At 37.0% G+C, this 26,533-nt stretch overlaps 3 protein-coding genes across 4 annotated transcripts; all 3 read right to left on the bottom strand.

The window, feature by feature from the left end:
* Nucleotides 1–3,798: 3,798 nt before the first annotated feature.
* slc3a2a (solute carrier family 3 member 2a) lies at nucleotides 3,799–9,345 on the bottom strand. Its single transcript, XM_052148906.1, has 9 exons — nucleotides 9,188–9,345; nucleotides 8,645–8,855; nucleotides 7,969–8,156; nucleotides 7,178–7,351; nucleotides 6,024–6,112; nucleotides 5,584–5,714; nucleotides 4,732–5,044; nucleotides 4,548–4,610; nucleotides 3,799–4,414 (listed from the first exon to the last, which is right to left on the bottom strand). The coding sequence occupies exons 2-9, from the start codon at nucleotides 8,833–8,835 to the stop codon at nucleotides 4,067–4,069; spliced, it is 1,497 nt and encodes a 498-aa protein (XP_052004866.1). The 5' UTR covers nucleotides 8,836–8,855; nucleotides 9,188–9,345; the 3' UTR covers nucleotides 3,799–4,066.
* Nucleotides 9,346–14,293: 4,948 nt separating this feature from the next.
* zgc:103586 lies at nucleotides 14,294–17,937 on the bottom strand. The gene is made up of 5 exons (XM_052154278.1): nucleotides 17,808–17,937; nucleotides 17,292–17,402; nucleotides 16,862–16,973; nucleotides 16,664–16,721; nucleotides 14,294–14,536 (listed from the first exon to the last, which is right to left on the bottom strand). The coding sequence occupies exons 1-5, from the start codon at nucleotides 17,812–17,814 to the stop codon at nucleotides 14,423–14,425; spliced, it is 402 nt and encodes a 133-aa protein (XP_052010238.1). The 5' UTR covers nucleotides 17,815–17,937; the 3' UTR covers nucleotides 14,294–14,422.
* A 5,290-nt stretch (nucleotides 17,938–23,227) lies between these two features.
* On the bottom strand, nucleotides 23,228–25,070 carry LOC127618992 (transmembrane protein 272-like). Of its 2 annotated transcripts, none has more exons than XM_052091709.1 (5): nucleotides 24,977–25,070; nucleotides 24,483–24,587; nucleotides 24,322–24,372; nucleotides 24,020–24,226; nucleotides 23,228–23,522 (listed from the first exon to the last, which is right to left on the bottom strand). In XM_052091709.1, exons 2-5 carry the CDS (start codon nucleotides 24,544–24,546, stop codon nucleotides 23,329–23,331), a joined length of 516 nt encoding a protein of 171 aa, XP_051947669.1. In that variant the 5' UTR covers nucleotides 24,547–24,587; nucleotides 24,977–25,070; the 3' UTR covers nucleotides 23,228–23,328. The 2 variants fall into 2 exon arrangements, with proteins under 2 accessions (XP_051947669.1, XP_051947677.1); XM_052091717.1 differs by having other exon boundaries at nucleotides 24,483–24,572; nucleotides 24,977–25,029.
* Nucleotides 25,071–26,533: the final 1,463 nt, after the last annotated feature.

Here is a 26,533-nt window from a genome sequence, read left to right as displayed (position 1 = left end):
CCGCCCCTGACAGCTACAACTACAGTGTCATAGATTTCTGCAACCAAATAAAATATTTTAGTGTTTAATTACACTGTAATTTTTGCTGAACATAAAGTGAAATTTTATGGTGGAATTTCCACCATTCCAAAGCACAATATCCATATTATGCCATATTAGTGAGTCTGAGAGTATTTTTATTTTAGAGAATAAGTATTTTCATTACAATTACAGGTTGAAACACAGATTAGCTTTTTATTATCTCACTACAATTTCAAATCAAAATCAATTACTCTTGAAAAGCATATTTGTACTAAAGTTATAAATATTTGCTATTGAGTCTTGTCATTGCCATTGACATGTCACATCACCCGCCAGCTGAACCAACACAAATCTAAAGCATTCTCAAAGACATATCTTCCCTGTAAACTATTCTGTCTCCTTCCTTCAGATGAACAATACCAGTTCAGAAGAAGAGGAAGAGTCTGAGGAGAGTGGTTTATTTTTTCAGTACTCCGCATGGGGGTCTGAGGTTTACAGATCCTCTCCAGGGGTCTGGGTGGACCTTCCTAAGCCTGTCTGATCCTGCTCTCCATAACATATTTCAAAGCCATGAGAAATTATGACAGAGCAGAACCAGATGGAACTGGTTTCATCTCAGTTTTTCTCCAACCATGTTTAATGTAACTGTTATACAGGCTTTGAGGTTTCAGTAGAATCGTGTTGTTTGAGGAGATGCAGAGTTGTCGCTCATTCTAGTTTGAGTCACTGAGTATCTTCTTGAACCAGACCATCTCCATCGCTTTATGGTATATTACATAGCCTTAAATATCTATGAAGAAATAACTTTTTAACTTGACTGTCATGCCCAATATATACATGTGTGTGGAGTGGGTGATGCATGGTTAACAATGAAAGGCTCTGTCATCTATGTGATTATCCTCAATTTTGAAGCACTAGTGCCTATATATATACGTATACACATGGGTTAAGATTATATGGTTGTATTGCTGCTCTCTTCTTGCTCCATATGATTGAATTCGTAAACTTCACTTGCTTTTATACACTTTAAAATTGGCTGTTTATTGTACAAATTCGAAACGTGGGCTTGTGCTCGTTCAGAGCGTGGAGTGTCCTCTAGTGACAGTACACTGGAGGTATAGCACAATAAAGAAATCATGTTAGACTACCGACCAATACAAGACAAATGGATGTCTTTCTTTGTGCATTCTGATTGGCTGTTTGGAGGTGAAATGGTGCAATATTAAAATATGATTGTTTTGCATGAAAAAGAATACACAGCATTTTAATGGGCTTACAGGTACTTTCAAAGCCCAAAGCTACCAAGAGCTGAAGAGAAAAGCCCCCAAAACCAGTTGGGCTTAGAGCTGACTTTACAATCCAAAACATGTTCAGCTGAACCCCAGAACAAAACCCCAGCTAAAATCAAATGATTAAACCATTGGACAGAAGCAACAGCTCAACAAAAAAGAAGAAAAAAGCATTGTAAAGGAAACAAAATTCCTGACCATGTACAGAATTAGTGAACATAACCTCATCATGCACAAGTTTTTCCCCACTTCATAACCCACTACAAAAACTTAAATCAGATACAACACGATGACAAACATTTATACCTTTGAGAAACCCCAGCAAGCTCAGACCTGTCTGCGAGGTATGTCAAGTCTTGCCATGACAAAAGGACAACCAGTAGGCAGGACCACGACCACGACCGGACCATTACTGAAACACTGTGCATCATGAATAAAATGGCAAACTTAACATAATAAATGTTTTTTTTTCCTCCAATTGTTCTTACTCTGTTTTATGATTTTTATTAATTTTTTTAGATCCTTTGCTTTAGCTGACTGTATATGTGTGTAAAAGTGTATGAATTTAGGGTAAATGGGGCTAAAGTCCCCCAGTGGTAAAAGGCACTTTTGATTTTATTTTCTCCCAAAACACTAAACAGAAACAAAAACAACCCCAGTACTTTCCTTAACACCTGTTTGCATTATAAACTGCAAAATATTTCCAACCCATGAGATCATTGGGCGCAATGTCCAAAGATTTGTTTTTAGATAATCTGATGCAAAATGTAATCATTTTTGAAATGTTGCAAATTTATGTAGCTATTGTGAATCCATTAAACTATCACATTTAGGTTTAGACAAAATATTTATTTATAATGTACTGAAAATTGTTTAAAGTGGGCTCACAATGATCCAATCACAATGGTTTTTTTTAATTTTTGTTATGAAATGCCAAAAGTGATTGAAATGAACAGAAAATGGGTAAGCCTTTTCTGAAGAGGTTATTTGGAATAGGTACTATCCTAATTTTGTTACTCAAAAAAGCATCTTGCTTTTGACAAATTTTGCCCTACAACTATTGTCCCTATATTTACACAATATCACTGGTTATTTGTGTGGTAAAGGGCTCCCTATCTTTTAAAAAATGTCAACTATATCACCCTGTAGCTCAAGACTGTCTACCCACTGAAGCTAAGCAGGATTAAGCTTGGATAATACCTGGATGGGAGACCTCTTGGGGAAAAATAAGGTTGCTGCTGGAAGAGCTATTAGGAAGGCCAGCAGGGGGATGCTCAGTCTGAGTGGCTCCTAATGACTATAACTCTTCTCTCTCTACCAATAGCTGGTGAGTGTATTGGATGATGCACACCACTGGTGGTTCTTGAGGAGAGTTCACTGTGTAAAGTGCTTTAAGTGTAGTGTCAGGAAAACGTGCACTATAAATATGAAATTCCTTCAATATAAAGTTTTTTTTTACCATGCCAAAGAATCTCATGTCATTTTCATGCCACGGTTTAGTGTCACTCTCGAAATACAGTGCTTTTTTGTAGTCTAGTGTAAGTTTCGGGGCATTAGGACACACACTCAATGGTGAGCTCCCCCTGCTGGTCTCACTAATACCACTTCCAGCAGCAACTGTAGTTTTAACAGCATGCCAATATAAGGACATTCTACTCTATTCACTGTAATGTCATGACATTTTCATAAAACAGATCCCTCTCTCACATATAATGACAGTTTCCTAGATTATAGCTAAATAGATTGCCTTTGAGGAAGAATTTCAATATAATATTGTATTTTCTATAATGCATTTATTTTGTTTAAAAAAAAAATATAAAAAAAATATTTTAGTCTGAGAGTTTATTGTTTCAGTAATTTCAGATATTTAATTTTGTGATTAAATATCTGAATTTAAGGTTTGATTCATAGATTTAAATAAAGGAGAAGTGAAGACTGGTATCAAGAGGATTTCTTATAATTGACATTTCCTTTCACTGTGTTCTCTTGCTGATATAGGATTTTTTTTTAGAACTTCTCCAAGAAAGCAGCTGATTTGATTTGCATACGCCTAAGGCTCTTCAAATACTAACACAAAAGCAAAAAAAAAAAGCTCAATATATGGTATTTAAAAAATATATAATCTCATGCTTTGTGTAAAATACCATATTTACATTCCAAAATGTTTTTCTACATTATATTATATACATTATCTGACACCCTTGTTTTAAATACTTTTTATAAGCATCTGAGTGTTTGATTGCTTATGCAAAATAAATATATTTATGACAGCCATTAACAATAAATAATACTTTCCCTATGTTAGCATAGCAGACATTTCAGTGAAAACTGAAGTATGAAAAAGAGAGGAGGCCTTTAAATGAGAACAAAACAAACAACAACAAATATGTGTATAAATTTGGAAACATTTTCTGTTGGCATAAACACTACCCTAATCAGTACAATGGACACAGTTACACAAACAGTCCAAAATGACAGCAGTAAAAGATAAGATTTTCAGTGCTGTTTTATTTGTTATTGTATCATAGGGGTTTTAGACCAACAAATCTCTTTATGGAAACCAACTTCACAATTTGGAATATTCCAAAACAGCTGTGACAACCCTTCAATGTTTTTATTATTATTATTTTTATTTTAATTAGAGCTCCTCAAGGTATTCCTGATAGAGAATACAACTAAAAGTTTAACACAAACTGTTCTAGTACTGGCAGTACATTTTACTTTGAATTTCACACTTTCCTTTTGTGCATATGTGTCTAGCCTGCATAGGGATAAGACAATACAACAGCCTGTTTGGATCCAAGCTCTAATTTCTCTATTGACACCATGCTATTCATGGCTAGATTCTCTGCATCTGTGGTAGCACGGACCCGAGCCTCAGCTGGCAGGTCACTATTAGCGAGCATCATGGTAACAGCAGCATTTCCCCAGTTTATAGCAATGAGGAACCGTTCACTCTGGTCCCAGAAGCGGAGAAAAGCTAATGCAGAGGGAGAACTGTGAAGGGACACAAATTCACCGTGCAAAAGAGCACGCTCTTTTCCTTTTAGATCACTGAGTGATTTAAAGAAATCCCGCACTGCTGTACGCTCCTCCTGTACAGACTAAGAGAGCAAAAGAAGAAAGAAAGAAATGGATGGTTTTAAATCTTTCAAAAATACGTTGTGCTTAAATCTTTTTGGTACGGTAAGGAGAACCATTTTGTCATGAATAGCCATGTTAATTTGATTTTTTTACCTTTGCTGTTGCATTGCCATCTTCTGCTTGACTTTCCAATTCCCACAATGCTTCAGGATTCTCCTGTAAAGGAGGAATTATACATAATCAACTTTATAAAGTAACAGCTTTCAAAACCGTATTTATTTGAATTTACAGAAACACTACTATATAAGCCATTGTCTCCATCTCATTCTCTACTCACCCCTATTTTCAATCCGACCTCATCCCCAGCATTAAAAACAGGCGTGCCCGGCAAGGTGAACAGCAGGGTCTGAAAGAGCCTTATAGGCACTGCTGGAGTCCTAGAAGCCAAAGAGCCGAAGGTCCGTCCACTCAGGCTCCAGCCCAGGCTGGTCTGGGGATGCATAGAGTAGAGTTTCTGTATTGTCAGAGCCTGGATGGCACCAGACTCGTCCGGATTAGGGAGTCCAGTCAGGAGCAGGTCAACATTAGAGCGGTTAAGCAGGACAGAGACTTCATCCACAGAGAGACCAGTGACAGAGCCCATCAGAGCTCTGTAAGTGATGATGATGATGATGAGAGAGAGAGAGAGAGAGAGAGAGAGAGAGAGAGAGAGAGAGAGAGAGAGAGAGAGAGAGAGGGAGAAACAAAGAGAGATCTGGTTATTCCCAAAATTGTAAAATAAAATATTGGTGTACCAGAGTAAGAAAATACAGTACAACTACTGCCCGGCCAGCTATTTCTGCTCCTGGCCCCTTTTGGAGCTCTGCCTGGAGCTATATCCTTCTCTGTAAAACAACCGTAAAGATATAGAGAGCCCCTAACCTAACCCTAACAGGGTGTGGAAGTGTTGCCCCCTTTTGGAGCTGGCATAAACCCTTATTGGATTAAGCCCGCCCCTTCTGAATTAACCCTGACTTGTTTCGGAGATTCTGGCCGGCAGCTATACCTATTTGGATAAAACACAAAACTACTATTCACTAGCTGTAATCAATACTCCAATCTGGTCAGCAGGTGCCTCTATTTTACGAAAACATTTACAGCTTTCACCACCAAGCAATAAACTGAGCACTTCAAGCACACTGGCACATACGTTTTTTTGGTCCCATCGGTCTCGTTGAATATAGCTTCAATAGACGTCCAGGCTTCTGTATTTACAATCTCTCTCAGGTCAGATAAGAAGATGCCATCCACTCCTTTATGGAGCCAGCGCACACAGGCTTCCTAAAAAAGTGAAATGGTTTAAAAACTTTTTTTTGATACTGCTAAGTAATTATATTTTCCCTTAATCACCAGTGAAACAAATAATTACGAATTAAATCACTATTATTAGACTTTTTTTTTTTTTTTTGGTTTTCTTACTTTGGTTCATATTTACAGGATATGCTAGTATCAGAGGTAAGGTTCTACTTTAGGAGATATATTTTTCCTGGCTTAGAACCTTTCATAAACCTTTAAATCATTTAATCTTCCCTCCCACTGATTGACCAGTCACATGAATACAGTACCTACTCCATTCTTGTAAGCACTTACTTTGAGTCGCTCAGCAACAGTGGCAGCATTGTTGAACCAAGCAGAAACTCCCTCATAATTGGGTGTTAGATCTAGCACTATGGAGATTCCTGAGAGAGAGTGAGTTTAGGGAGAAAGAGAGGAGAGTCAACAAACCAGAACAACTGGGAACATTGTTCCAGGCCCTATGTTGAGCAGGGCTAAGGTCCACAAAGGCTGGGGTTTTCAAACTTTTTGATACCATGGACCCCCCCAAATATGATGATCCCCTACAAAAGTAGCTGTACATTTTTATGTTTAAAAACCCATATATTTTGTGTGAGAAATTTTTTTTACATAATATAATAAAATGTTGTTTGTAAAATGAAATAACTGGCTTTTATATTGTTATTGGACAAAAACTAAAATAAATTATTAAAATAATATGTAAAAATCTTTACTTTGTATTATGTTGACTGTATACCTGTTTTCTTTCCAATATTAGAGTGTTACATTTATAAACTTAAACCAAATTTACGTTTTGCACTTTTCATACTAAAAACAGTTCAGAAGCAGTTTTACTGAAAATATTGCCTTACAAGCCCCAGTGAGCAAGCTAACGGTGACAGTGAAGAGAAAATCCCTAGAAAGATACAAAACAAATACAAACTATTCTTGAAAGTACTGTATGTGCATTCCATTGGACCCCCTTTGAATGATGACCCTGCTACAATGTGGCCATTCAAATGGCTCATAATGTAGGTATCTACAATATTGTACGTGTCTGTGAAGTGTTGAATGTACTTAAACACTTGATTGAAAGATAACTCAGTTCTGTATATTTTGTTTCAGCTCTATACATTTCATTAAATTAAATGTACACTTTCCATTTTTTTTTTAAAGGTTTAAAAATTAGAACACGAAAAATCCTGTTTGCAAATAAAGGTCATCTTGTCACAATATGACATAGTGCAGTAGGTCAGAGGTTAAACTGACAGCTCATTGCTATTTTAGACAGCTCCCCTATAACAAAGCAACAGGGGTTATAATCAGTAAAAATTATCCTGTGACCCATCTTGCTAGTTCTGTCTGTCTAATGCAAAATGATTGGGTTGATTTTTTAGAAAACCTTTCAAATTTTAAACAAACCAGTAGGCATGTTGTTTTTGTGTGAGAGGACAAAGATCAAGGGTCACCTTTTCGATGTGCTCGGTCCAGCAGAGTTTTCAGGTCACTATCACTACCAAAAACAGGGTTAATGGAAGTTAATTCCAGTGTGCTCGACTGGTCTGCTTGCACAGTGTGTATTGGACCCAAAACAAGACCCTTCACCTTCATCTGGTTCAGATAGTCTAGTTTCTCCTCCACCCCTACAGAATGAACGAGAGAAGGGTTAAAAAATTTGAAGAAAAAGAGGACATCATCGAGACATCATCATTTACATTACTTCCTTATTCCCCAGCCACAGTGGAAGTTCAGGGTGATCTTTTAATGATTAATCTGCTTTGAGTGCATGACCACTGTACTGTGTGCACACTTAGATATCAAGGTTTAAGTCCACTGTACTTGATTATATTAATCTATGATGTATTTAATTTATAGAATTTGTGTTAGAGTGTTCCAACAGATGTGCAATATCGCAACTTGCAACTCAGCAAAAGTTTTTGCTGAATTTGGGATATGACGGCAGAATCAATTGTAGGTCAGCATACTTCCTCACATGAGAGTCACAAGACAGTCAGTCACTTTTGCTTACCTTCACATGTATTCTAATGTTATTTTAGCAGAGCCAGGGAAAAAAACTGGGACTGTTATTAACACTTTGTGCAGTTCATACTAGGAAAGCACTGGCATAGTGGGAGAATTTTACAAAGAGCAGATGAACTTAAAAATGCTGTCAAGAAGAGTTTTTTTTTTTTTTCATGATTTGGAAAAAATTATAAACAGTAATACAAGTGGACCAAGCAATACATTGAGAAACTCTCACCTTTCAATCCATTTTCAGAGAAAGCATTCACATCAGATATCTGGTAGAGAAAACCCTCGTTCCACCAGTTCATTTCAGGGATGGGTTTACAGCGTGGGGCCTGTACTATTATTACAATTGCCCCAGCTAACATGCCAACCCAGCCGAGCCAGAACAGAATCAACAAGATCCAGCGAGTCCGAACCCACCTGGGGATATGCAATATTGTATGTTAGACAGACAGACAGACAGACAGACAGACAGACAGACAGACAGATAGATAGATAGAAAAACAAAAAGGTCACTTTATAGTTCAATTTGTTAACAAGAGTTAATGCATTCATGAACACACAATTAACAATATTGTTTGCAGCTTTTATTCATCTTTGTTAATGTTAGTAAATAAAATTACTAATTTGTAAATAATAGTAAATAAAAACACACTTTTTATTGTAAGTTCATAGTTCATTAACTAAAAACTTTTAAACTGTAAATGAAAAATTTTAACTTTTTATTTTAAACATGTCATGTTGAAATTAATATTATTCAAGATTAATAAATGCTTTAAAAGTATTGTGCATTGTTTGTTCCTGTTAACTAATGTTAACTAACACATGGAATCTTATTGCAAAGTGTTACCAACGTAAACTATCGGATTTACGAGTCATTTTATAATGGTCTTGTATGTGTTGTGTACCCAGTTGTTCCGGCGACTTTCATTAACTCTTCTTTGGAGAGGCCCGTAAATTTGACCTCCGTATCCTCCGGCACTTTGACCTTCACGGAGCCGTTTTTCTCGGTGCCTGTAGGAGTTTCTCCGGTCATCGGCTGTTTTTCTTGATCCATCTCGTTTAGTTCTACTTCTTTCATTTCCTCTTCTTTATTCATGATTTGACGGTCGTTTCAATCTTGTAGGATAAAAATAAATAAATGTGAGTAATCATTGAAAAGACTTGATAGGCCTACTTATTTAAGCTATTCTTATTATTAATAGGCTATTACAGTTTCATCTCCAACAGACATACAGAGCAAGCAACCCATACAAAGTCTAATAACTTCTTACGCTGTTTAAATAATTAATTACGTATAGTATTGTGTCAACAAAATGTCAAAGCAGCAAAACTATTGTATTTGGTCTGTAACTATTAATTACCGTGGTCATTTTAATTCGAGTTAGTGTGGCGAAACCGCTCAAACCATTAATGCTAATTCAAAAGAAATACATTAGAAATAGGTCTACCTGCAAAATAAAGACACTTCCTCTTCGAGCAGCACTCGGACCGCTGTAAAACTCACTTCTAGCATCAAGATTTGACGGTCAATCCAGTTTATATACTGCAGTACCGACACCACTTGCATCCGCCCATCCACTATCTAAGGAGGAACTCCAAGGCAACTCAAATATAGATAAGACTATGTGATAGATTTCTGCAATAAAATAAAACAACAACATATTTTAAAACACGACACTCTCTGAATTTACACTGCTCGCAAAGTTACACCACAATCACCACTGTAAATAAACTTTATTGAAAAGAGTTTCCACCTTAAATTTCCCCTCCCGACAACATCACTGTGCCCGAGTTCACTTGAGTGAACTGGAATTCATTCTGCAAACAACAGGCCATGAGAATCGATGTGTTAAAGGTATATAGAGGTATACAAACACACATTGGGAGACAAATTAAATACCTACTATAATTGTCAGGTAGAGTCAACCTTGAGACACCCATGAACAGCTATACTGAATTACTGAATTGTAGTTCTCCACATTTATTGCATAACCTTACCATAAAACATTGGGTTGAGCTTTCTGTAACAAAGACTTTAAAGCACAGCAAGCTGAATCATTTATCACGATCATGTCTGTTGATAAGTGGCTGCCTGATCTTAACTAACCATTTGAGTAAACTTTTAAGATTTCAGTTTTTTTCTTTTTTAAAATCATAAAAACTATATAGCTCAACTAGACTACTGGATAAAAGTATTTTCATGTTTTATGGGTAAAATATTACAAACAGTAAAACAGCTTTTAAGTCTCCATCTAAATCATTTTCACCTTTCATGTTGTTGAATACTGTTGGCTTGTTCAAGATAAAAAAAAAAATCACAGCCACAGTCACATACCAGCACATGATGGTTTGCTTCACATAAGAGGAAAAACACAGGTTTCATTTCATGCTACCTCATCTGAGAAAGTGCTTTGTTTTTCTTGTTTTTGCAATAAGGGTTTGTGACATGACTGTCCCATGATTAGGGGGCATCAATAAGATATGGGCCACTCAGTTGCTTTTCTCCTGTACTACATTTTAAAGATTGATCTTACATGTGGTGTAGGTTATGTAAACATGCCTGTGTGAGAGTGTGTGTGTGACAGAATTCAAAAAACACATTAATTTAATTTTAAGTGCCAAATAGTAGATTTACCTTAGTGGAATTACAAAAGAGTGGTTATTAACTACTGGACCAACATTATGCAATAAAATACAGTCACGGTTTCTTTATCATCTCATTACTGTATATGTTATGGTCCTTTTTTGAAGATCTGCTGCTCTATCTAATCACAATGAACATTGCACTGCCAGCACTACATTTCTGTGAATCTTACCTCTTTTATAACCTTCCTTATATTCATGGCCTCCATTTTTCATCTCCATTTTCTTAATTCTATACTTTAGTTCAGCAAATAAATAATCTAATTAAGTTGGCCAAAAAAAAAAAAAAAAACTAAAGAAGACCTGTTGTTTTTCTTTGTGGCTCTCTGCCACTTAGTAATGCTCACTTTCCCTCTCACCCTACCAAGAGAACAATGTGAGAGTGTTTTTCCCATGTGACAGAACAGTATGTTGGCCCCCTCTGCCTCACAGTGAGGAGAATTTCAAACAGTCCCTGGGGCACAAGGGTCATACGGATTACCAATAATTCTCTCTATACTGGGAAACATTCTTTATCAGACTCCACTTTAAACCATCCTGGAGTGTTCTATCTAGTCAGTCTGACAAAGTGCATACATTCCTACATTATTACTTGTGTTATCCTTTAAGGTTCAGAATTACTTGGGCCTAAATTGACAGTTTTACTCACATGCTCAGTTCCTTTTTTGGGCTACTTTTATGTCAAAATATAAAATGTTGTTTTAACACACCTTTCTATAAACAACACAAATTATTAGTGCAAACAAGAGACAAAAGGTCTGGACAGACATTTTCTATTATTTTATAGTGTATATTATTGAAAATCAATGTATAAGAGTTTACATGCATAAACAATGTAGTTTATTTCCTGTGCATTTTTTACAAATCTGGTATTTAATTGAAACGACTTAAAACATTGTTGACCATTATTTTTAACCTCGAATGTGGGCTTGTGTCGATTCCAGAGTGCACAGTGCTCTCTAGTGGGGACTGTGACAATGTTGTTCCTGGGCTGGTCCAAGAGGGAGACTTCTTTAGTCTTGATCACACTAACAGCCTAAATCAGATTCTGTTTGTATACTCAGATGTAAATCTGATCACATAGCCTAAACAACAATAAATCAGTTAAGTTTGATTTTTTTTTTTTTGTGCCAGGTAATTTTTGCACTCTGGTGCAAATAAAGGTAAATGTTATTTACACCCCAGTGCAAACAGTGGCAAATATTATTTGCACCCCAACCCTGGTTCAAATAAATATTGATGCAATTTGCACCCTAGTGCAAATAGTGGCAAACACTTTTTGCAGCCCAAATTAAATCCAGTACATACAGTATAGGGGCATCACTGTAGTTTGTTTATTTAGAGTCCCTCAGACACACTACACCAGGGGTCGGCAACCTTTTCGAAATGGAGTGCCAATTTTTATTTTTCTGGTCAATGGCTCTGCGAATGTGACCAATGACATGGTTTAAGGAAGGTGTACCTGTATGCGAAATCTCAAGGCTTAATAGTGGCATTTTACTTATTACATGACGTGTTGTTCTGAAAGCAAAAAGAAACAAATGAAACACGGAATACAAGCTGTCATCCGTGCAGTCCGACCGAAGCAAAGCGGGCACGTTTACTGCACGATTAACCGAAAGTGAAGCGCTGCTGGCTCGTGATGCGCGAATGGCTTGCAGACGCTGCACAAGTCTGTTGGTAAACTGCAGTCTCCTCATATTTTAATTTTGTGTTTAGATTCCCATTCAGCTCATGAAAACATGCTGCATGATAATAAGGAATGATTACATCAAGATGTAGATTGGAATGCAGAATGTAGCACCTGCATTCCAATCTACATCATGATGTAATAGGTTGCCGACCCCTGCTCTACACCAACCCCTACCCCTTCTTTACAAACATGAAGCATCATTTTACTACAGTAATGTATCACCATGGTATTTTATAGTAAAATAACTGTAACCACAAAACGATATATGGTTACTATATTAACACCATATTCACATCAATATTATAGTTTCCACCAAAAAAACAGTTATTACAGTATATTATTACTTTAGTAAAACTATCTTTACATACATTTTTATATACTATTATTATTAGTAGTAGGCTATTAAAGAAAATATCCAGAGTGGAGATTGGAAACAGAATGGGGAAAAGAGTGCATCATATGTGGAATTGACCCCGGTCACAAATTCACATTTGCACAGGTGTTACGCCCATAGCCACTGTAGCGACACTTACAAAACATTTTGTAGTATATTTCTATGTTTCTAACAGACTATTAGGGTGCAAACATCCACGCTGTGTGGCAGGTGCTATTTACACTCGGTGCAAATATTCACACTTTTTTTTTTTTAATCATCATTTTGGACATATTTGATGCATACGTGATAAGCTAAGAGTAGCTGCAGCAAGGAGCAATGTGGACTATTGGTCCTATAGATCATATCTGAAATACAAACTGGAATTGTCTGCTTTGCCGACCTTGTGCTCAGTTACTCTAATAGAGCTGTTCAGCCGTGACGTCCATTTGTAGGCGAACCCGGAAATCTTATTCGCCATTGGTTCCCGGGATTTTCCTAGTGGTTTTTATAATGGCGGTTTTCAACTTATGAGTAAATTATATCGATAATAGCATAAAAAAATTTAATATTGCGATATTCAATTTCAAACCCCTGCCGAGGGTCGCTGAATATTTTTGCTTTAAACATTGAATTCATTTATTTAAACACAAAATTCAAACTGCACTATAAACAAAATGAAAAAAGCTATTCAAATACGAAGTGATCAAAAAAATCTTCTATAACCACCTCCCCAAATCCAAACTTTTACCCTCTCCAATGGCCCCATTTGCATCACGCAATGAAACAGGTGGGAAATTACTAATAGCCTAAAAATAACTGGAGACAATTATAAATGTAAAGAAAATAATTATTCACAACCCACATCATTTCTACTTTAAAACAGCTAAAACAGTTTGTTACTTAGTCTGTGCTTAAATGATTAGAAAACACCAGTTTTTTAATTAGGTGTAAGACTAATAAATTAACTTGTGTTCCTAAAATAACTCTACCAAATGTGTGTTCTTATCAAATTTGTGTTTGTATTGCTTTCCATTAATGCAGTTAATGCTGCCTAAATAAAAGAAAATAGAACTAAATTTAGGTTCAAGTTAAATGTGGTCTTGTATCATTTTATTATTTAATCACTTTCATCTTTATTTGTTTAATACAAAGATATATTTGAGCAAACCCGCAGAGTTACATTCACAATGCACATTAAGCATCAACAGCTCTGTGGAAATAAAGCAAACTAAATTTCGAGCACCTCCTGAGTTGGTCTTGGGTCATTTGATGCATTCTCATACATGACATTATTCTTGCAAACAGTATTAAGATAAAACGGAGATAAAAAAGGGATAATGCTTAAGACGCTCCCGCTGCACACCTCTGAACAAACAGCGCATTAGACCAAGCATTGACGGCTTTTCTTTTGATTGTTCTTAAAAATATAATAAAGTGTGTTTCTTCAAGCGTGCCTTTGTATTTAACAGCATTTCTTGTCACGTGTTACTCAGAGATATCTTACAGGTCACCCACCACAGTTGCGGGTAGATGAGCAAACTTACGCTCTTGAAAATACCTGCATGAAATACATGCATTTGGATGAGGACAAGAGCTTGGACTGTTGGATGAGGAGCTTGCAAATATGGAGCTGGATTCATGTTACTAAACAAATTACAACAAATTACAAACTTTCATACCTCATATGTGAATTTTGAAGTCTCCATGTGTTTAAAAAACAACATGGCTTCACGTTCACGTTTGAGGTATGAAAGTGTGTAATTTATGTTGTAGAACAAAACATCCATTCCCATTATTTCTTATCATCATAAAATTGGATTGATCACTTCAAAATTCTCAAGCATAGCAAAATGAATAATCACATTTTTAATTGTTCACATGTAGCATCAATCCGTTTTTCAGAACAAAAAGAAAATATTTTCAGAACAGACCAAAATAAATAAATAAATAAATAAATGTTGGACAATGCAATCAGTTCTTTTCCAGGTGAGCTGGGGTGAATGCTAAAGGCAAGAGATCTCTGAGACTGGTCTTCTTATAGGTTCCATCAGGCTTAGTCAGGTAAACGTCCCATTCTGTACCAAACTAACACAACATGAGATTGGAGAGAGAAATTCAGAAGGAACAAATAAGAGGAATGGTGCATTCAAGTCCTCCTGGGAACTTATAGTACTTATGAGGTCGAAGATCATACATACGATGCGATCAAGTGTTGAATTGATTTCAGTCAGAATATACCTGTTTTGCAATTTCATATTTCTTTCTGTCTTATTCAATTACTGGGAAAGGTAGGATGTTTTTTTTTTTTTTTTTGCACAAATACAACAAAATGAAGAGGCGACCACTCATTAGGTGTGAAATGAATGCTTTATCTAAACATTTTAGCATTCTCATGTGGCCACATACAGTTGAACTCAGAAGTTTACATACACCTTAGCCAAATACATTTAAACTCTTTTTTTCACAATTCCTGACATTTAATCATAGAAAACTTTCCCTGTCTTAGGCGAGTTTGGATCACTATATTTTAATAATAATGTCAGAATAATAGTAGAGATAATGATTTATTTCAATGATTTTATTTATTTGTTAGTATTTGGTAGCATTGCCTTTAAATATTTTGGGCAGAGGTGTGTAGTAACGCATTACATTTACTCCATTACATTTACTTGAGTAACTTTTGGGGGGAAATTTACTTTGAGTAGGTTTAAAAGTGGGTACTTTTTGTTCTAACTCAAATACATTTCTAATTAATTTCTTTTACTTGTAATTCTTTACAATGTGTGGCGTAACTGTCGTTACATTACTGGGTTTAATTTGAATTAATGTGTAATTTATTGAGAGATTATTGAATGGGACTTTTATGAGAGCGGAAGTTCAGAAGTTGTTTGTGTAATTTTTAATATATACTGTGTGTTAATAAAAAGAGTAAACACATTTGATCAAATAAAGAGTACAGTTTAAAATGTATCTGTATGTTTTGTCTCTCTATATGTTATGTTATTTTAATCAAGTAATGATTTGTCAAAATGTAATTTACTACATTCAGCATGAAATAAAACATTGCAGGATTGAAGGAAGCAGTAAACTCCCAGCTCGTACATCTTCCCCATGGTGGATTGTGGGAAAGTTCTTGAAATGTACACTTGAAATTAAACTGCATTGTGGGTAAGAATGAGTGAACAAAATTAGGGAACGAGTGGATCACTCAGAATTCAGACACTCCTACAAAATAGCCAAAACTCGAAATAGTGCACTATATAGTGGATAGGCTGCGGTTTAAGACACAGTGTGTGTTCCACGACCAGAGACGGTGCCCTACGTAGGCTGTGTACTCTGCGTTTAGAGAGCGGAGGTACTGCTGTACAGAACTAACGATCTAACTACTTACGACAATGAAAACAGTAACTACACAGAAATAAGAGTCCACACGTGTTATGTACAAAGTATATGTCCTAAACGACTTGCCAAAATTATAGTTTGCTAATATTGAATCTGTGGAGTGGTTAAAAAATGTGTTTTAATGACTTCAACCAAGTGTATGTAAACTTCTGAATTCCACTGTATATTGATGGGAAATTTGGTTTTATTGCACAAGCCTGTTGGTTCATAAACCAGCTAAATAATCTCATTTAATCTAATCTAAACTGTACAGTCAAAACTGACAGTTTGCTTTGATCCTTTTTTTTTTTATTTAATTTTATCCCCTTTCCTCCCAATTTGGAATGCCCAATTCCAACTACTTAGTAAGATCGTTGTGCGTGAAACTGCGGAGTCTTCCAGTATGGAGGCTCATACTAACCACCGCGATCCACAAACAATTTACCACATGCCCCACTGAGAGTGAGAACCACTAATCGAGATCCACAAGGAGGTTACCTCATGTGACTATACCCTCCCTAGCAACCAGGCCAATTTGGTTGCTTAGGAGACCTGTTTGGAGTCACTCAGCACACCCTGGATTCGAACTCGCTACTCCAGGGGTGGTAGTCAGCGTCAATACTCGCTGAGCTACACAGTCCCCAGTTTGCTTTGATTCTTAAATCGACATGACCCAACTCTGGTGGGTCAACTCTGGTGGTGTTTCCCAATCGTACTTATGACTTTGTGGTGGTGTTCATGGGCACTCATCTTGTAAATGCGATCATTCTGACATGACTTGTACGCACCAAAAGTCAATGAGGTAAAAAATAGTGATGAACAAGTAATTACCTCCATTAATACTTGTCGGCAAGCACCACAGGGTCCCACAAAACTGTCTTTGATATCACTGTTGTTCAAATGAAATGAATAATAGATTTATATACAGCAAATGTTTTCTTAAAAACTGCAAAAAGCAACATTTCAGTTAGCTAGTAACAATTTCTGAATTGCTGTGGTATTGTATTTGGAATATACCGTATTACATACCATGTGATGGCTATGGCTGTAAATCTTCTGTAGCCATCTGCCACTGCTCTCTGTATCGCAGTTCTCTCTGCACATACTGTGAGGCCATAGGAGGCATTCTCAACATTACAGCCTAAAACATATAAAGGAGGGGTGGTCAAAGTCAGAATGTCAGTTCACTTGCAAGCTGATTACTAGCGGTCAAGTTCAGTTGGAATTTTGCTTGGTTTGTTGTAATATATCAATTTTGTTTTATCAGAATTTTAACCTGGATCCTTTTGCAAGCTAAAGGAGAACTGTACTATAAGACTAACGTCTTTCATTTACATCAATAACTATTTTGTTATTAAAAGTTGTAAGAACTGACCACATGGGAAATGCAGGAATGCTGCGTAATCATGCCGCTTAAAACAAACAAAATTAAATTAAATGAACAGGTGAATCAGCCTACCAGTGATAATAGCACCCCCTGTCGTCAGAATGGCGGCCCCGACTGGAAACCTGCTGTAAGGACAGTAAGCCATCTCGCGTGCTTGCAAGCATTTTGCCACCAGTTCGGCAACTTAACCAGTGCAGGTAACAAAGTGCATATCAAAACGAACAAAATACCAGGGAAAACATAAAAGGGTATCAAAACACAATGAGGATCTCCCTAAAACTTTACTAAGCATTAGTCTGTTTTATCTAATGTAACTCATTGAAATAAACCTTACCAAATAATAACTATAACTTTTTGGCAGTGCATTAACTATGAGAGATGCAGATTGCAATTTACACAACTAAGCACGCAAGCGTGAGTGACCTGAGCTGCTATTTCCACTCCTAAAAGTAGGTTGCACTGGGCCAAGCTCAAGTTACCTGCACATGCCAAACATGTTTGTATAGTAGTGTATGTATCAACTAAAGTGCATCCAATGCATAAACACGTTGAGTGTATATTTGTGTATTAAATTAAAATTTGACCTACCAGCCATAACAAATAACCGTCTCGATACGTTATACGATGTAGTCCTTTTGATGTATCGTCAAAATATAAAGAAGTTTCTGGAAACAATTGGTGTTGTAGCCTCAACAGGAATGACATTTCTGGGACGGACGGGTGCTCCAACAGGTCAACTGACCTCACGCATGTTTTGTGGGCGGAGCGAGGGCGGAGTTAACGACCTATTAAAATATTAAATGTGCTTAAAAGCAAAACAAGACAAGAAAGGGCATTTAACTTGATATTCATTAAGCCTGTATATATGTTCATATTTTCACATTTTATATTTATTTCTGATTAATAAATAAAGGTGTAAGTTACAATACCAGTCAAACACCTACTAATTGTTTAGGAATTTTCCACATTTTATAATAATAGTAAAGTCATCAAACTATGAAATATATAATATTATTGTGCAATCATCTATAGACTTTATATATATATATATATATATATATATATATATATATATATATATATATATATATATATATATATATATATTCTAAAATCTTATATTTTAGCTTTTTCAAAGTAGCCTACATCATTTGTATACGCTCTGGGCATTCTCTTAAAGGGTTAGTTCCCCCTAAAATGAAAAATATCTCATCATTTACTCATCCTCATGCAATCCCAGATGTGTATGACTTTCTTTTTTCTGCTAAACACAAACAAAGATTTTTAGAAGAATCTCTCAGCACTGTAGCTCCTTGCATTGCAAGTGAAGGGTGACAAGATCTCTGAAGCTACAAAAATCATATAAAGGCCACATAAAAGTATCCCATAAGACTCAAGTGGTTAAATCTATGTCTTCTGAAGCGATATGATAAGCCAAGGTGAGAAACAGATCAATAAGTCATTTTTTACTATAAATCTCCTCTTTCACTTTCACAATCTTTCACATATCCATCACTTTTTGGTCCAAGTTATCCTTTCAAATGAATGAATGGATGAATGAATAAATAATCGATAAAGACAATATTTGTTTTTTAATAAAATAAAAGTTTTGTATAAAGTAATTTATACATGGTCTAAGTTATATATGTCTATATAAATTCAAGCATTTAAGCATAAGCTTTTAGATCAAAAGATTAAGATAATGAGAAACATTAATTAAGAGTCAAAACTTTTGTCTGATAGTGTGATAAATATTTTTGCTTAATGACTGAACAACCATTGCAAAACTATGAAATAATCTCTTGTAACAAACTTATATTATAAAATAACATATCAGTATGAATATTACAGTAATACTCTTTAAAGTATTACTGGAAAGAATCTACAGGTCTGCAGGTGAATTCTACCAGTACAATTAGACAAAATACACATGTTAAAAACACATTCTCTGAAAACCCTAAAAATCTTATGCAATATTGTTTCTAAAACAAGATCAAATTGATCTTGCTTACAGGATTTTTAGATATTTTTACAGGAAAACAATAAAAAAATTATAATCAAGAATATGATTTTGTTCTAATATCAAAGGTCTTACCAGAAAAAATAAATGATTAAATGTGAATTTACTTGATAAAAAAATATGATCGTGTCTGGTAACATGTGCATGTAAAATGGCTAGAAATAGCATTTTAGCAATATACACAAGGTTTATTCATTTTATTCTGCTCCAAACCTACTTCAAACTTACGTCAAACTGACTTCTCTGTCTGCTCGTATGAATGAACACATCATAAGAAAGTGTTTCACTGCTGTTCAAATGTACTTTGGATCGCATCATTTATATGGATAAATGTTTTTCATCTGAAAGGACTAAATATTAAATGAAACAAATGACAATAAAATGCAAAGTAATCTCTTCAGTAATCAAAATACTTGTTGAATGTAACTGTATTCTAATTACCAATGATTTAAATTGTATCTGTTGTGGAATACAGTTACTTATATTTTGTATTTTAAATACGTATTCCCGTTACATGTATTTCATTACTCCCCCAACCCTGACTGTATTAGGTAAAACCATTCAATTGTATGTATCTCAGCAGAAATATGGTTGATCTATAATGGATGTATTTGTCATGATCACATATATTACAACCAGAATGTGGTATACTAAAAAAAGAACATTTTGCAGAAAAATCTTCTGTTTTCAAGCTTGACTTGAACATTTTTTGCAAGCCACTGCTTATGCAATCTCCTCAGTTAACCCATTATATATGAGAAATCTAATTTTCCTGTTGGAGGCATGTGTTCACATCCATAGCAATATATTTTGCATACAGCCCTTAATCCTGTAATTTAAACAGTGGTAAATGTATCTATAGCACTAGCTGTACACCTATCAGTGTGTTTGCAAACACTAAACATAAACTACATGACCCCTTTCTTGTTCTGGCTTAATTAATCAGTATGCGTACACCCAAAAAAACAAAAATAAAAATGTGGGCAGAATGATGGTTATTTCTTTTTCAAAATTATTATTTTTATTTTATATTTAATTATTATTTATACTGGATACAAACACAGAAAATATATATATTTTTTCTGCATGAAAAGCACAACATGTAGAAATTTTCACAAGCAATTTGATACATTGAGTTGACTGTATCTTATCCATCCCTCGCAATTAAGTCTGTCATGTCTCTGCTTGAACGCAAGAGGTCGCCAAGAGTGGTGTTGTCTCCTGGGTGGTTGACTGAATTGACTACTGAGTAGTTATTTTATGAAAATAATACTCTCTCTCAACTTGGATCATATCTGTCACACAGTTTCGGTAATTTGCAATGCACAGATCTTTCTGAATTCTTCTATCCAGGATCAACTGTAATGTTTTCTTAATTAGGGGAAGTCTCACTTTCGCTCTCAAATATTCCAACCTGCAGTAATTGTGCTTGCATTTGTGAAAATTACATGAAGACAAGACAATGAAATCAAAGATCATTTTATGCTCATAACTTAATGTGTTAATTGTTTACAGACTATCTTTCTGTATGGGTGATTATTACAGGGCAATTCTAATAGACAGCTGTGAACTAAGGCACCAATCAGTGGCTCAAAGAATAAGGATTCTCTTATTTTTCTTCAGTCTAAGTGCTATTAAGGAGATACAATTTTTTAGAGTAGACCATTTATTATAAGAAAACATGACATATAATCTCCATTCCATTTACTCTTACAGGTTTTTTCCCCACACTAAAAGTGGCACACTCAGTGAAAACATTAACTTGTGTACCTAATCTTGTGACCAGGTCTGCAAAACGTATCTCACGACTCAACCAGGTTGAGCCAGAGGTGGCGTTCCTGGACCACCAGTGTGGACATCGCCTGCTCATGACCTTCATTGCCCGTAGGGTGAAGTCGGTCGCCGAGCGCAGCTCCTGCATTAGACCGGGGTCAGGACTATCCTCGTGTAGTTCTCTGAGTGCCTTGGCTTGGTGCACCTGCAGGAAAGCCATGGCATGCAAGGTGGAGGCGGCATGTTCAGCGGCGCTGTAGGCCTTAGCCGTCAGGGATGACGTCAGCCTACAGGCCCTGGACGGGAGCCTCGGATGGTTCCGCCAGGTGGCGGCTCTTTGCATGCACAAGTGCACCGCAACCGCTTGATCCACCTGGGGAATCGCCAAGTTGCCCCTTGCCACCCTGCCATCGAGGGTAGTGAGAGTGGAGGAGCTCACGGATCGCGTGCGGGCAGTGAAAGTTGCCTGCCACGAGAGTGTGAGCTCATCATGCACCTCCGGGAAGAAAGGAACGGGGGCAGAGCGTGGCCGTGAGTGGCGCTCTGGCCCCAGGAACCAATCGTCGAGCCGCAAGGGTTCGGGGGCGGAGGATTCCACTCCAGCCCGACACTCATGGCTGCCCGGGCAAGCATGGCCGTCAGCTCCGCGTCTGGCTGTGACTGAGCCACCGCACCCGAGGGTGGGAGTCCAGCCGAGTCCTCAGCATCAGACATGACAAACCCGCTCTCCGATGCTGCAGATCGGCAGCTCATCGTCATCAGGCGCCCCGAACGAGATCGCGGGTCCGCCATGAAACAAACCGGCAACCTCGCCCCAGCGCTAGGTTAGAGCATACAAGCATGACGGGGAGTGGGAGAATACCCGGCAGAGATGCTCCCACCTAGGCCCCCATATTGTCCCCATTGCTAACCGACCCCGCCTCATACCCGTAGGTAGAAGGACCGAGTCGGGGAGCCGCTGGGGTGGCTTGCGCTCTTATGAGGGTGAGCAGCGACCGCAACGTAGCCATGGTCATGTCCTCGCAGTGAGGACATGAACCAAACACGAATGCTGACTCTGCGTGGGTGGCACCCAGACACGAAAGGCAGCGATCGTGGCCATCAGATGGGGAGAGACACCGACCGCAACCAGGAAATAAACACAAATGAAAAGGCATCTTGAAAAGGCATCTTGAAAAAGACGCTTTCTGTTTGCACCAGTCTTTTCTAGAAAATACAACTTTTTTGTATGTTATATATATATATATATATATATATATGTATATATATATATATATATATATATATATATATATATATATATATGTATATATATAAACAAAGTTATTCACGGCGTGAACTTCTTGCTTTTCTGCTGCTGAAGCGCCCAGGGGTGTTTGCTCAGCACAACCGTAGTGTGCGAGTGGGAGGACCGCTGGAAAGCGCCGTAGATCCAACAGCGTGGAGAGATGAAAGGAGGCGGAAGAGGAATTCAGCTCTGTGACTTGCTCGCTCGGCTCCGAAGAAGATATCTGATGTGTGTTTGCAGCGTCACTCCTATTATACCCGTATGTCCAGGGGAGTGGCATACAAATTCCACATGCCAATTTCCATTGGCCTTTTCTCAAGATCAGAGATGTCTGGGCTCCGCAGGAGCGACCCCTAGTGTCAACTCATCGACACAACGTCGAGTGAGTGACAGATAGGGAACTGCAAGCACATCACATCATTCAAAACTAACAGCTCTTGTTTTTCGTTTGAAAAACACTGACATTCAAAATGCCACACTCATTTACCAATTACCTACACCCAGTTCTCACGTGTGAAAATTATTTCTTCAGAGATTGAGATGAAAGAACAAGATGAAAACAATGTTTTTAGAATGAAAGAAATTGTAATTTTCCCACTCTTGTATTTCTGGTTATAGTGTAATATACATACTGTATATATTTGTGCATGTACATGTAGGTGTGAGTGCTATGACATGATGTTTTGCATGTTGTGTGTGTGCTTTGGGATTTTGTGTGTATAGAGACAAGAAGCCATTGTTTCAGAAATAGTGTGTAAGCAATTGTCAAAAACTGTAATGCTTATTTATTTATTCATTCATTCATTTTTTTACCATTCTTCTTAAATTACTTTTTTTTTTTTTAAATGAGTTTTACAGAAACTTTATTTGAGTTTAGCACACAAAGCCATCCAACTTCATCAAGATGGCTTACAAACTGGCCATGACATTAATTCAACATACTCTCATAATACCCTGACATTAATGAGGTCAAAAAGGTTGACAAAAATGTAAGACTCATTTTCATTCATAATTAGATCCCATCTGGCTCAGTTTTTGGCCAATCCAAACACACAAGTACAGATACAAAAACAACACCCAATCAATAGCACCAGAGCCAATAGAATGTATCCCAGTGTGGTGGTCCAGAATGCAAAAAGGTAGAGAGTCTTATTGCAGTAGGGAACTCCAGCCAGTGTTTGGTTGTAGTTGGGAGGATAGATAGTGTAAATCCACACACTGCCTGAACAAAGAGTCAACATATTTATTTAAATCTCTATATAAAATAACATTGGAAATATTATCATGGACAATCACGCTTATTTTTATAATAATAGAAAAAGGAATGCTTTTACAAAACATTTTTTTGCAATATTTTGCCAGCAACGCATACCCCATATACTGTATGTTCACTTGAGCGTGTGCCTATTTTTCTCTTTTCACCTTTTCACCATTTTAACCTTTGTTGAGGTTAACAGACTTGATCTAAGTCTTTTTACTGAACCAAAGTTCATATACCCACCCAAATTTAAGGAATGCACAGAGAACACACAAAAACATGTCTACTGTATTTCCCATCCAGCTTGACAACTTAGAATTCTAAGCATTTCATTATAAAAATCTATTGTTTGATTAGCAAGTCACTTGTTAATGGATTAGCCAAACAACGTGTAGAAGATGCCATAGACCTATGAACACATTAAACGACCTCTTCCACCCACGTACCCCACCCTTTCTTACCACTGATAACCCAGCAGAATATGAAGGTAGAAACCAGAGCATTCCACACAGTGCAGATAAGAGACAGTACATTAGATCCTCCTTCCTCCGTCTCTTTAGCACAGGGTAGACAAGACAGCAAGGCCAGAAACACACCAAACACTCCACATACCAGCACATAAATTGGGATATAGTGCTGCTGTGGACATTCTTGCATATATATGGCACCTGTGTAAGTGTAGAGCATAACAGCAGTTTAAAACATTAAAGCAACACTACAGCTCATGAACAACTTTTTGGACATTAGATTCATTGCAACGCACCTATTGCGATCTGAGCAATGGGAATGGCCATGAAGAGTAGTTTTGAAATCACTGAAATAAACGTTTGTGTTAATACAGTATACTAGTTATGTATGTTCATTAAGTACAAAATAAGACATTGTTTAAAATGTAGAACTCTCCTTTTGTTACAGGTTACATACCAAGGCAAGGTATATTCTTTACTGGAGGAGATTTCACGTAACTCCACATTTGCTTTGGATCCATAGTGCCTAAAGAATTCTTATAGCAACCTGATAGATATAACACTGAGATTACAGGACACAAATACAGATTCTCAGTAAGCAGGCTTAAAAACGTCACAAATAAACTGAGAAAAAGCTGTTGAGTTTTAAACTTGGAAACTATTAAAATTGACTGTCCATTAATGTGCCCCTTATTAAACATTCTGGCAGTTAAATCAAAATCTCATTTCATTTAAAAAATATTTTTACAATTCAGATTTTATTAATTGTCTGATCACTAAAAATACATTGTTTTTGCTTAATTAATTGAGGGAAGCTAGATTATAATAATCACTGAGTGTAGTGTAGAGGAGTTCAGATATAACTGATCACTTTCACTTTTTATATATTGACAAACAGCACTGTAAATCCTTCACAGAAATACAAGTGTTAATTTGTATAAACATGCCTACCTTTAGTTCTGTTTGTCCGGCTGTTGGAAAGTTTCTTTTATCCGACGCACACCAGGATCAGTGTGAGCAACTGCTTGAAATGATTGTGGGTTTTGTGTCCTATATATTTAAGTGTATGGTCATCATGCTCATTAGAAACAAGTTGTGTTTCAAGACAAACCAGTTTTTGCTGCAAACAATATCACAAGCATGACGTAATATTGGACAGAGTTCAATAAGCTTGATTTATTAACAGTAGATCAAATCTCTGCATAGGTTTGGCAGGTGCTTTGTAATGAATTTACAACCCACATAAATTTGTGGTTTTGATTAAAATTGGTACATTCTGTTTGCTAAAATTATAAAAAGTTTGATAATCAAAATGATCAGAACTTTTTTATTTTCCATGTTTGACTAGCAGATATGGGGACTGGATTACTGACTGTACTTTTCTTTTTGTGAGATACAGAATTTATCCAGTTCTAAAATGTTTCTTTTACACATTAACACTATACATTTTTCAATTTGTTTTTGTAGTGATAGTTGGATTGATTTATCTTTTATTGTAATAGGATTTCTGACTTGACTTGAATTACAGAGATAATTTGATTAACTTAGTAGATTTGTGCTCCAAAGGGAAATAACAGCCCACTCAAAAAACAGTCCCAACAGATGATGAATTGTTTGATATTTAGTGAGGTATTTCTTCTGTTTTGTTTTTCATGATCTCTATTCTCTATACATTTTTCAGTTCATTGTGATCATTCACATTGCCATTATAATAGCTGTCAAAAATAAACATTGTTTTCTCAGTACCACCCCAAACTCACACCACTGGTTGAGTAAATGTTGCTGTCTGGCTGGAGGATCTAACAAACAGAGGAATGCCTGATTGTGCCACAGAGACACAGTGTTTACACTTTTCAGGAAAATCAACCGATAAATGGTAGTGTGACAGGGCAGAGGGCGGGGCTGGGTCGTGATTCTACACACCTGGTCCCTTATCAGGCTAATCAAGCCTCCGAGAGGGATTAAGGCTGACTGTGGATGGTAGTGCGACAGAGAGAGAGCATTTACGGGCAGCTGCCCATCATTTGTGTGTTTGCATTATATTATTTATGTCGTCAAGCCACATTCCTCCCTCGTTCTCTCAGGCTGGGGAGCCCCCGGCATGACGTACACCCCCCCCCCTTTCCCTGGGGAGGGGCGTGCCTTTCGCCCCGTCTACCTGGATGAGGGAGGGAGCAAGTGGAGGGAAACAGAAATTATGAAAATGGGGGGGTTCTTCCTGTAATAGTGTAGTACCACCCAAAAAAACACTGTAAAATTTAAACGAGAAGGAAAAGGCCAACGCGGAGCGGCAGTGAGAGAGAGAGAGAGAGAGGAGAAAGAGATATGAAAAAAAAAACGGCATACTCGCCAGTTCTCCGATATGCCGTAGCTTGTTCCTCGGCCACTCCTCCACCCTCTAACGGACGACAGCCGCGCCTCTCGGGTGGATTGGAGGCAGTGCTCCAGCCCCTGGTGGACGGATCGCCCCGCCACGTTCTCGGGGAACAGAAGGGGTCTCCCCCAGCC

The sequence above is a fragment of the Xyrauchen texanus genome, chromosome 2 (genome assembly GCF_025860055.1).
Source record: "Xyrauchen texanus isolate HMW12.3.18 chromosome 2, RBS_HiC_50CHRs, whole genome shotgun sequence".
Taxonomy (NCBI): Eukaryota; Metazoa; Chordata; class Actinopteri; order Cypriniformes; family Catostomidae; genus Xyrauchen; species Xyrauchen texanus.
Note: the sequence above shows the minus strand (reverse complement) of the source record. Positions and strands in the feature narration are given on the sequence as shown.

Excerpts from the sequence above, each read along its gene's own strand:
- slc3a2a (XM_052148906.1), bottom strand. The coding sequence starts at position 8,835 with ATGAATAAAGAAGAGGAAATGAAAGAAGTAGAACTAAACGAGATGGAT. Across the intron at positions 4,611-4,731 it reads AGGTCGGATTGAAAATAGGG|GAGAATCCTGAAGCATTGTG; the intron begins GTGAGTAGAGAA and ends CCTCCTTTACAG. Across the intron at positions 4,415-4,547 it reads ATGGCAATGCAACAGCAAAG|TCTGTACAGGAGGAGCGTAC; the intron begins GTAAAAAAATCA and ends TTGCTCTCTTAG.
- zgc:103586 (XM_052154278.1), bottom strand. Across the intron at positions 16,974-17,291 it reads AGGGGGTGCTATTATCACTG|GCTGTAATGTTGAGAATGCC; the intron begins GTAGGCTGATTC and ends TATATGTTTTAG. Across the intron at positions 14,537-16,663 it reads GCCGACAAGTATTAATGGAG|TTTGGTACAGAATGGGACGT; the intron begins GTAATTACTTGT and ends ATGTTGTGTTAG.
- LOC127618992 (XM_052091709.1), bottom strand. The coding sequence starts at position 24,546 with ATGGATCCAAAGCAAATGTGGAGTTACGTGAAATCTCCTCCAGTAAAG. Across the intron at positions 24,227-24,321 it reads CATTGCTCAGATCGCAATAG|GTGCCATATATATGCAAGAA; the intron begins GTGCGTTGCAAT and ends ACACTTACACAG. Across the intron at positions 23,523-24,019 it reads ATTCTGCTGGGTTATCAGTG|GCAGTGTGTGGATTTACACT; the intron begins GTAAGAAAGGGT and ends CTCTTTGTTCAG.